Here is an 11,480-nt window from a genome sequence, read left to right as displayed (position 1 = left end):
TCTGCCATTCCTGATGCCATAGTCTTCTTCATAGAATCCAACTTCTTGGATTATTTGCTCAGCATGCAGATTGCATAAGTATGGTGAAAGTATACAGCCCTGGCACACACCTCTCCTGATTTTAAACCAATCAGTATCTCCTTATTCTGTTCAAACGACTGCCTTTTAGTCTATGTACACATTCCTTATTAGCACAATGAACTGACCTGGATTACCTATTCTTTGCAATGTTGTCCACAACTTGTAATGATGATCCACAGTCACAAAAACCTTTGCATAGTCAATAAAGCACAAGCAAACATCTTTCTGGTATTCTCTGCTTTCAGCCAAGATCCATCTGACATCAGCACTGATACCCCTTGTTCCACATCCTCTTCTGAATCTGACTTGAGTTTCTGGCAGTTTCCTGTAAGTGAACTGTTGAAGCTGTTTTTGAATTATCTTCAGCAAAATTTTACTTGCATGCAATATTAATGAGGAGTCCTGGTGTGGTACTGTGGATTAATGAGCTGGACTGCAAAGTCGATTTGAACTGCAAGGTTGTGGTTCAAACTCACCAGTCGCTCCTCAGAAACCCTATACAGGGTTGCTATGGGTCAGAACTGACTCGACGGCCCTCAACAACAACAACAATATTAATGTTTTCATCAGATGATTTCTGCATTCCATTGGGTTGCCTCTCTTTGGAATGTGCACAAGTATGGCTCTTTTCCAATCAGTTGGTCAGATAGTTGTCTTCCAAATTTCTTGGCATAGATGAGTGACTGCCTGCAGTACTGTATCGGTTTATTGGGGGAAAAAACCCAACAGTTTGTGTTCTGTCAATTCCTGGATCCTTGTTTTTTGCTAATGCCTTCAGTGCACCTTGGACTTCTTCCCTCAGTATTATTGGCTCTTGATCATAGACTACCTCAAAATAGTTGAACATCAACTATTTCTTTTTGGTACAGTGACTCTGTGTATACCGTCCATCTTCTTTTGATGCTTTCTGTATCGTTCAGTATTTTGCCCATTGGACTCCTTCAATATTTCAAGTTGAGGCTTGAATTGTTTCGTCAGTGCTTTCAGCTTGAGAAATGCTAAGTGCGTTCTTTTCTTTTGGTTTTCTAACTCCAGGTCCTTGCACATTTCATTATAATATTGATTTCTCAAGCTGCCCTTGGAAATGTTCTGTTTAGCTTTTTGACTTTTTCATATCTTCCATTTGCTTCGGCATCTCTGCCCTGGAGAGCACATTTCAGATTATCTTCTGACATCCATATGGGTCTTTCTTTCTTTCCTATCATATATCTTTCTTCCTGTGTGATGTTCTTGATGTCATCCCACAGCTCTTCTGGTCTTTAGTCATTAGTGTCTAATGCACTAAAATCTGTTCTTGAGATCTCTGAATGTAGCTGGAATATATTGAAGGTCATATTTTGGCTTTCATGGACTTGCTTTACCTTTCTTCAGCTTCAGTCTGGACCTGTGTGTCCCACAGTGTGCTCCTGGACTTGTTTTCGCTGATGTTTAATACTGAGCTTTTCCACCATCTCTTCCCACAGAGATAGTCAATTTGATTCCTATGTATTCCATCTGGTGAGATCCATGTGTATTGTCATCGTTTATGTTGTTTAAAAAGGTAATTTGCAATGAAGAAGTCATTGATCTTGTAAAATTCTATCATGCAATCTCAAGCATTGTTTCTATCACCAAGGCCATATTTTCCAACTAATGATCCTCTGTCTTTGTTTCTAACCCTTGCATTCTAATTACCAATAATTATCAATGCATATTGATTGCATGTTTCATCAATTTCAGAATAAAGAAATTGGTAGAATTCTTCAGTTTTATCCTCACTAGCTTTAGTGGTTGGTGTGTAAATTTGAATAATAGTGGTATTAACTGGGCTTCCATGTTGCTGTTTTTGTTAAATGCCATGTGAGTTCTAGCTCATAGTGACCTATTCAGGGTTTCCAAGGAGTAGAGTAGCTGGTGGGTTTGAAGCACCATCCTTGTGGTTAGCAGTTCAATGTTTATCTTACAGCACCACATCAGGACTACTGGTCATCCATGTTTTGTTGTTCTTGTTGTTTAGTGCCGTTGAGTCGGTTCTGACTCATGGCAACCCTGTATAGGATTTCCAAGGACTGACTGGAGGATTTGGACCACCAAGCTTGCAGTTCAACCCAACTTATCCTCCAGCGTCACCCCAGGACTCCATGTAGGCATATGGACAGTATCCTATCAGAGACGGCATTGTACTTTAAGATAGATATTGAAATGTTCTTTTTGATGATGAATGCTATTCCATTCCTCTTGAATTTGTTGTTCCTGTCATAGTAAACTGTATAATTGTCAGATTTCAAATGGCCGATATCAATCCATTTCAGTTCACTAACGCCTAGAATATTGATCTTTATGTGTTCCATGTCATTTTTGGTAATTACCAATTTTCCTAGATTCATACTTCTTACATTCCATGTTCTGATTATTAATGGATGTTTGCAGCTATTTCTCCTCATTTTGAGTTGTGTCCCATTAGCAAATGAAGGTCCTGAAAACTGTACCCCATTCATGTCTTCATGGTCAGCCCTACTTTGAGAGTCAGCTTTTCCCCAGTTGTACTTGGATGCCTTCCAACCTGAGGGGCACTTTTCTGGCACTGTATCTAACAATATTCTGGTGCTATTCATTAAAGTTTTTAGTGGCTAAACATTTAAAAGTAGTCTGCATCTCCTTCTTCCTAGTGTTTTAATCTGGAAGCTCCACTGACTCCTGTCCACCATTGGTGAACCTGCTGTTATTTAAATTACTAGTGCCATAGCTTCTAGCATCACAGCAACACGCAAGCCACCACAGTGTAACAAAGTGACAGAGAGGCGAGGAGGAAAGGTAAACACTCATGTACGGATATCCTTTGTGGAGGCCTGGTGTGGCGGTGTAGGATCAGCACCGGGCCGCAGGGTTGCTGGTTCAAACTCAACTGCTCCTCGGAAGAGCTTTACAATGTTTCTGTGGGTCAGAACCAACTCAACATTAGTTAATGCCAACAACAATCTCTATATGCAGTCCTGGTGTGGTGCTGTAGTATAAGCACTGTACTGCTAAGTGCAAAGTTACAAGTCCAAACCCAACTGCTCCTCAGAAACCCTGTACAGAAACCCTGTACAGGGTTGCAGTGAGTCAGAACTAACTTGACAGCACTTAACAGCTACTACTTTTATACATTTGTGGGTATACTCCCACTTTACTTCCCACACCTGTTCAGCCTGCACGCCTATCCAGATATCTTCTGTTGTTGTTAAATGCCATCAAATTGGTTCTGACTCATAGCAACGCTGTAGATCACCATTATTGCAGGATTGTGTATGTTTGTTGTTGTTGTTAAGTGCCATCGAGTCGGTTCCGACCCATAGCGATCCTGTAGAGGGTTTCCGAGGGTGTAAATCTTTACGGGAGTAGAAAGCCTCATCTTTCTCCCGCGGAGCGGCTGGTAGTTTCGAACTGCTGACCTTAAGGTTCGCAGCCCCATTTGTAACCACTACGCTATCAGAGCTCCGTAGGATTGTGTATATAACATTGTTTATCTTAGTTGTCTTTAACTCTTGCACTCCTCCCTGTGACTTCCCATGTCTTCATTATCCTTCTGCCAGCTTCCCTCTTGTTGCATACTGCCTTCCCCTTTACCCAAGCTAACATGGGTCTATGATCTAGCAAGTGAATTACTTCATCTTCTCACCTACCCCTGGTAACCACCAAAGAATGTTTCTTTTAGTGTGAAAACCTTTTCATGACTTTTTGTAATAGTGGTCTGGTACAATATTTGTCTTTTTATGATTGAGTAATTTTATTCAGCATAATGTCCTCCATGTTCCTCCACATTGTGAACTGTTAAGGTTGAATAGCATTCCATTGTATGTATACAACAATGCTTGTTTATTCTTCCAGTTGACAGTCGTTAGGTTGGTTCCATCTTTTTGTTATGGTGAATAATTTTAATGACCTTTTGCTTCTTTATGATTTCTTTGCTGTCATCTCACAATTTGTTCTGTGGCCAACAGGTCAAATCTACTCTTGAAATGCTCTCTGAATTCAAGTGGGATATACTCAAAGAGATATAGTAGCATAGTGATTCTGAATCGGACTGCTAACCTCAAGGTCAACAGTTCGAAACTAACAGCTGTTCCGCAGGAGAAAGATGAGGCCTTCTGTTCCCATAAAGACTTACAGCTTCGGAAACCCTATGCATGGTCACTATGAGTTGGAACCGACTCCACAGCACCCCACCACCACCACCACCATATTCAAGGTCATACCTTGGCTCTCATGGACTTGTTTCAATTTTAACTTCAATTTGAACTTGCAAATTGATGGGTCTGTTCCACAGTCAATTCCTGGCCTTGCTCTGGCTGATGATAACAAGTTTCTCCATTGTCTCTTTATACAGAGGAAGTAGATTTGATTCCTGTGTGTTGCATCTGGTGAGATCTATATATATAGCTGCCATTTATGTTGTTGGAAAATGGTATTTCTAATGACTAAGTCTTTGGTTTTGAAAAATTCAATCATTCGATCTTCAGTGTCATTTCTATCACCAAGGTTATACTTTTCCAACCACTGATCCTTTATCTTTGTTTCCAACTTTTGCATTCCAATTAATAGTAATTTTCAGTGCATCTGGATGGGAGTCGTACAATGGTTTGGAAGAGTTGGACCTTTGAGATACCTTTCATCTCTGTCTCATAGAAACCAGCTTTGGGCTGATCTGTATGAAATAAACTATTCATTTATTCTCCTATCAACAATCCCACACCTACCTTCTGCTTTTTTTTTTTTCTGGTGGGGCCCCCAGGCGCAGCCCAGTGGCTGGGGAATCCACAGGGAGACCCAGAGCCTCAGGGCCTGTGGCTGTGGCAGTCCTCTCCATTTGCATTCTTTGGTTTTGATAAAGATTCTCATCTTCTGTCCACTACTGTGGATATTTTGCCTTTGGAACTTCCCTTTTGAGGCAGCCCCTCTCACCTGTCTTGTGGGAAGAATTGTTGCTGTAGTTTTCCAACATCTTCCATGTCAGGGATCCATGGGTTTTCAGGAGCCTGTGCTAAGGGGGTATCTGCAATCAGAAAGCCCAGTCTGCAGTCCTCTAAACCTGGTGCTGTCCCCTCCTCTCTCAGGCTGAGGGGACTCTTGTCAGTAGATCTCTGATAAGGCAGGATCGGGACATGCTCAATGAGTCAGCTAGGACATATCACCAAGAAGTGCTATCTATGTAAAACCAAGTAAAGCCATTAGAAGCTCTCAGCCTAGGGTATGGATGCCATTCTCTCCTGCTGTGACCGGGGTTAAACATGTCGGGTAGATGGAAACCAGCTGTAAATACTGGTGAGCAAACCCAGTGACTAAGAACAGAACCCTTCTTGTAAGCAGGCTGTCTTTGCTCCCTCTTGGCCCTTATCAGTAGACTTGAGGTGGGGTAGGCACCAAAGGCAGCAGTTTTTCCATCCTTGCCACTGAGCTTTTTGAAGGAGCCTTCCAGTCTGCTCCTTTGTCTTTGCCCCTGCACCCTTCTAGGTCAGGCCCAAGAGGAGCAGGGCCTCCCTGATCTGCCTTCTGGGTCTGCTCTGTGAAGCTGCTGTTTAAGCATTTTAGCCCAGGTCCTGTGTGTTGTTGTAATCTTGCAAGTTTCTTGTTGTTAAATACCGTAGAGTTGATTCTGACTCAACAGTCCTGTACAGGGTTTCCGAGGAGCAGCTGGTGGATTTGAACCACTGACTTTGTGGCTTCCAGTCCAGTTCTTATCCTATAGTGCCATACCTAGAGCCCTGGAAAATCTTTTTTGTGGGGGCTGCGCAAGTTTCCCAAGGAAGGGACTGTAGGCTTATCCTTGGAATACAGTGTGCTGAGGAGCTGTGGTCTCACTGTGGGGCAGTGCCTACTGAAAGTGCCCTGCATTGTGGCTGTGGTGCAGCCAGCAGTGATCTCGGTCCTTGTCGGGGTTCAAGGACACAGCCCTTCCGGTAAGGAAGCTCCTACTTTCCTTCTCAAACAGCCTGTGAGAGAAGTAGACTGAGGATTTTAAAGCTCAGCTCCTCCTCAGAAACCCTATACAGGGTCACTGTGAATCAGAACCAACTAGACAACACTTAGTTGGAGCCCGAATGGCTCCATGGGTTAAGCATTGGGCTAATAACCAAAAGACTGACTGTTCAAACCTACCAATTACTCAACGGAAGAAAGATGAGATAGTCTGTTTCTGTAAAGATTTAGTCTTGAAAATTATATATTGGGTCACTGTGAACTGGAATCCATTCAACGGCAGTGAGTTTAGGTGTATAGCTCAGTTGTATTCCAAGACAGCTAAATTGTTTCATCAAAGATTATAAAAAGACCAGTCTCAGAAACCCTATTCAGTGTTGCTATGAGTCAGAATTGACTTGAAGGCACACTCCCATAACCCCCACCAATATGTCTCCCATGCCTTTGTAGTTCCTCCTGATACTTATCCTCTCCACGTATTTTCTGTGATCTGGCAGTACGGTATACATACTTGCTTATTTCTATTTGGCGCATTGTGAAAAGTGGCCTTCTTCTTGATTTTCACTTTTTTTTCCCACTGGTGATCTGCTATCACTCTTTGAAGAATTGTCTGTTGGTGAACTTTTCAAATGTGTCAGCCCATAAGAGTTAAACCATCCCTGAGTGGCTGGATGACAAGGTGGGCTCCAGGCATACCCTTGGTGTGCAGGCCGAGCTGCTTCCCAAAGGCATGGTGCACCCTACACCCCCACCCCCACGGGCCTACATCAGGCATTGTCTTTTCTCCTTAATAAAAGTACAAAATGGTATCATGTTATTTTTGGTTGAATATGTTACATTAGTAGAAATGGGAAGCATTGGATTCATAAATGTCTCTGTGTGTTTTGATGTTTCAGATCCGAAAGACATCAAGTGCTCATCCACACTGTCAAGGGTAAGGACCTCCTCTCTGCCCCATGTCATCTGCTGGGGCAGTGCATGTTTGCCAGGTGTTCTGAACTGTCCCAGTCACCACCGTGCTCTATACAGAGAATCACTGGGATTCACATGTAATCCCCACCCTCCAAGAACTGCCAAGCTTTGCAAAGGGCTGAAACAATAGCAACACAAATGAGACACCAGGTTAGAGCAGACCAAACTCAGAAGCTCAACTACTGACTATGTCTAACAAGGAGTGGGGACACCCTGGTCTACCTTCAGGGACATGGAAATGTGACTGGGGAAGAACCTGTGGCTGAGTAAACTTCACACTGGTGATCACAAATCTCAGATGGGTCAGCGAGCCTGTCTGGTCAGTTGCCCACATTGCCCTGATCAATTTCATTTCACATCAGACCTCACGTCCTATAGTCTGCCTCACACTCAGTTGACCATGTGCTCTGGGATACTGAGAAAAACAATCAAAGAGGGCTCATACAAGCCAAACCCCACCCACCCACAGCCCCTGCATCCTTCATCTGTGTGCATGTCAGCAGCCTTCCTAAAGGAACTGATGGGGAACTGACTGCACCCATCCCACCCAAGGCCCCGAATGCCTGCAGTTACACACACACACACACACACACACACACACACACACACACTGCTGTTCACCCAATCTCCTGCCACCACATGTGGTACCACCCGTTTCAGAAGAAGGCCTCTCTTGCCTCATGTCTACTCCAGTCACTTCCCTCTCCCATCCTCTGCTCTCACTTGTAGCAGATCCCAGAGGAGTTGGCTCTTCCTGCTGTCTTTACTCATCCAGCCCTGCCAGCCCCTGCCCCCACCATCCACTGACAGGGCCTTGGTCAAAGCCAACAGCAACATCCTCTGGGTGAGTGCTCCGGCCTCATCCCACTCAGCTTGTTGGCAGTGTGGAACTCAGATGTGCTCTCCCTCCATGAAATCTTTCTTCCTTTGCCTTCTGGGATGTATAACATGCTGGCTATTTCTGCCCACAGTGCTTTGTCAGACCCCCAGCCTGGAACACCGCAGCCAGTCCTTAGCCCCATCTCCTTACTTTCACTCAGTGACCTCCTCCGGGCCCATGTGCATTCATTCCTCCATATATGCACCTAAATGACCCTCTTCCCTGGGCTCCACAGTCACAGATCCAGCTACCCACCTGACGTTCCCACTGACACAGCCCTCTGGTTGTCACCAGACTGCATGTGTCCAGAATAGACCTCTTGTGTGCCCCTAGCATTTCCTACCTCAGTCATGAAGGAGTCACCCCAGCTTCTCCTTCCATTAACCCAAAACCCAGCCCATTGGCAGGCTCCATCCGTTCTGCACACACGCACAGACACATGTACCAGGGGCTTCAAAAACTTCAAGGAAGAATTCCATTTGTTCACCAACTTTTTAAAGCCCCCTTATGAGTATGTATGTGTGTGTGCGTGCATGCAATGGAAACACTTCTAATCAATTCCACCAACAACAACCCTGATCCAAGTTGCCATCATCACTCCTGTCAACTCACACTCATTACCTGCAGGAAGAAATCCACTTTTGCTCCCTTTTTAAAATGTGTTCTTCCCACTTTTCACCTAGAAAGATTTTCTTAAACAAGTTGTCACTGCCTTGCCTGCTACCCTCCAGTGGCTCCCACTTTGCTCTGCACAAAACCCTTCTCATGCGTTGACCCATTAGGCCTGATGTGATGGGACTCACTCCCACCTCAGTGAGCATAATGCTCCAGTCTCCATAGTGATAGCCTTACCTGAGTCACGCCTCTTACTTCCTGTTTCTGCCTCACACCCTTTGTATCTGTGTGTCTTCTGTTGGAATGCTCCCCACCAGGGTGAGTATGGTGTGTCTCAGCTCAAATGTCATCACTTCAGGGTAGCTTCCTGGACCATCTGAAAAAGGCCCTAGCTCCTTTCAAAGCATTTGTCCCTATCTGAAGTGATGTTGTTTCACGATAGTTTCGCTGTTTATCATGGCTCCCCCAAGTGACTGTAAGAGCCACGAGAGCAAGCCTTATCTTGGTCACTGCAGAATCTCCAGTCCCCAGAACAGAGCCTGGCGGTGTGCACAGAACGGAACTGGCAGTCTCCTCTGGTCCATGTTTTATACATTGGGCTTTTGAGTATTTGAAAAACAGGGTTCTGGTACTTGTTAAACAAAAATAAGGAAACAAATGAAATCAATTTTGAAAACCACTGCCTTTGGGGAAGCTAAACACCACTTGAAGTTTTTTTTAAAGCTAGAGTAGATATTTTCAAAGTGTTCTCAAAGCTATTTTCCTGCCCCAAGCATGAATTTTAGCTTCAGGAGGGCATAGATCAATGGTTTTTTTAGTTGTGAAGTGAAGTACCTTATTGGTGTGAGGACCAGCCAGCCTCTAGAATTGGGGGAAATGTGTGTGCTCTCCTGGAGCAGCCTTTCTGCCCTGGGACATTTCTGTTCCCACCCAGCAGTGGTCAGGCCTAGGATGAAAAACGGGCCCCACTTGTACAAGGAGCTTTGTGTGGATGTGTGTGCTGCATCTTCCTCTTGGCCAACTTTCAGGAGGAGGAGAGAGCATCTGTTAAATACAAGGCCAGAGACTTGCTGCTTATTTCTGTGAACCGGGGGCTAAAGGCTATGGTTTCTTTTCTTCTCTTCCCCCACTATGGAAGCAGCTTCCTGAGCTTCTATGGTGCTGAGCTGCCCCAGGGTGCACTGGGCCATATGGCCCAGGGAGGTGGTTCTGAGTCATCCTTTTTCTCGTTGGAGGTCTGGGTATATTTCACCCACTTCTGCAGAGCAGAAGCTTAGTAGTAAGGGTGTGTTCCCCCTTCTGAATCAGTTGTGACACAAGAAAGACCTCCATTTCCTCACTTCTTAGAGAAAAACTTTGGTCTCTGTTGTTTCTAAACACCTTTTCATTTCAAAACAGTTTTCAAAAAATGTCAACGTTGATAAGGAATGTCATTGTTTGTTGCTGTCAAACAGAGCTCAACACTTGGTGACCCCATTTGTGTCAGAATAGGACTGTGTTCCCTATGTAGGGTTTTCAGTGGCTGGTTTTTCTAAAGTAAATCACCAGGTCTTTCTGGGTAGATTCAAACCCCTACCTGTCGGTTAGCAGTTGAAAAGAAGGGTTACGGTACCCAAGGACTCTGAGAAACGTTAAATTTACTTGATCGTCATTTTACATTTCTATAAACTCTGGCCCTGGAGTAGTCTTTAAGAAAGAATTTTATTCTTAAGTTCTGCCATCTGAGGATCTGGGACCTTGATATTAAAGTGATTAGCCCTTTGTTTTATCTAATTATTTCTCTCATTTCCCCTTGGTAGCTTTTTGGTTTGATTTCTGTCGATTCAACCATTGATCTAATTAAACTGTTTCCTCCCAGCATTCCAAAGGCTATGAGAATGGTACAAACCGATTTAGACTCCAAAAGCAAATCCTCAACAATGAAAAGAACACAGCTCCGGTAAGTTAGACTTGGTTTTCCTTCCACAAGTCTGGGTGCCAGGAAAACCCTGAGCCATAGAGGCGGTCTGTCCTTCTGCTTTGATGACATCCCCACAGCTATCTGGGGTTGTTGGAAAATTGGTCATTGTATTTCTTCAGTAAAATGTGAGTCTGTTATTAGATTTCTTTGGCTAGTTTGTTGTTGTTGTTAAGTGACTGTATGGCGTTTCTGAGGAACAGCTGGTGAGTCTGAACCAACGACCTTTTTTTTAAAATTGTTTTATTGTGAATTATATGATAGTTTATTGTGAATTATATGATAGTTTATAGTTTTATTGTGAATTATATGATAGTTTAACCAACCAAAGGGTATACACTGCAAGCCTGCCCCCTGCACTATCCCCCCTACCCCCACCCCCATCCCCCAGTCTTCAGCACACAGTAGCTCTCCCTCTCTGGATCTAAAGTCCCCAGCTGCTCCATCGCGCCACATCATCGTCTCTGCCTCCATCTCAGGCATCACTGCTTCTCTGGGTAGGGTCCCACTCTCAGCTCTTCTCCATTGATGGTCCTAGGGACCTCTGCTCCTAGACTGGAAAGTTAATCACTCCCTTCCTTGCTATACAACTTCTACCTTTACATTTCCAACCCTCACAATCAGTCCTGATAACAGTTATTCACTATTGTATCACAAGAGACCCATCTGTATTTCATTTCATGAGCACCGCCTAGACAGATTGGATGGTACTCATTGGAGATTCTGCCTTCCTCCATGCCCCCTGGCTCTAGGTTCCCTCCTGAAAGCTTATAAGCCAGTCACTTCTTGCCTTTGTAGCCCCGCCCCATTTTGGGTAGCCAATGTCCAAGTTGCCCATCCCTGTCTACTCTGTGTGTGGAGGGGATGGAAATGATTCTTGCTGTAAGGATTTGTTCCCTCTTTTGAGTTACTGCATCCATAGGTGTAGGTCAAGTTCATCAAATTGCATCAGATTACTCTTTTTTTTCCTCTTCTTTCTTCTTCTGGTTGAGCTCTGATCATACAGTCATTGAAGTCAGGTCAAGTGGGTATTATCTG

The 11,480-nt window shown here is 44.2% G+C and overlaps 1 protein-coding gene across 1 annotated transcript in view; it reads left to right on the top strand.

The window, feature by feature from the left end:
• SLC37A1 (solute carrier family 37 (glucose-6-phosphate transporter), member 1) overlaps window positions 1-11,480 on the top strand; it is a 187,925-nt gene that overhangs the window by 42,846 nt on the left and 133,599 nt on the right. The window contains exons 8-9 of the mRNA XM_006870849.1: window positions 6,915-6,952; window positions 10,344-10,424. Of these exons, the coding sequence (XP_006870911.1) occupies window positions 6,915-6,952; window positions 10,344-10,424 (119 nt within the window). The remainder of the gene's footprint in view (window positions 1-6,914; window positions 6,953-10,343; window positions 10,425-11,480) is intronic.

Source organism: Chrysochloris asiatica, unplaced genomic scaffold (genome assembly GCF_000296735.1).
Source record: "Chrysochloris asiatica unplaced genomic scaffold, ChrAsi1.0 scaffold00154, whole genome shotgun sequence".
NCBI lineage: Eukaryota > Metazoa > Chordata > Mammalia > Afrosoricida > Chrysochloridae > Chrysochloris > Chrysochloris asiatica.
This window is presented reverse-complemented; position numbering and strand designations above follow the sequence as displayed.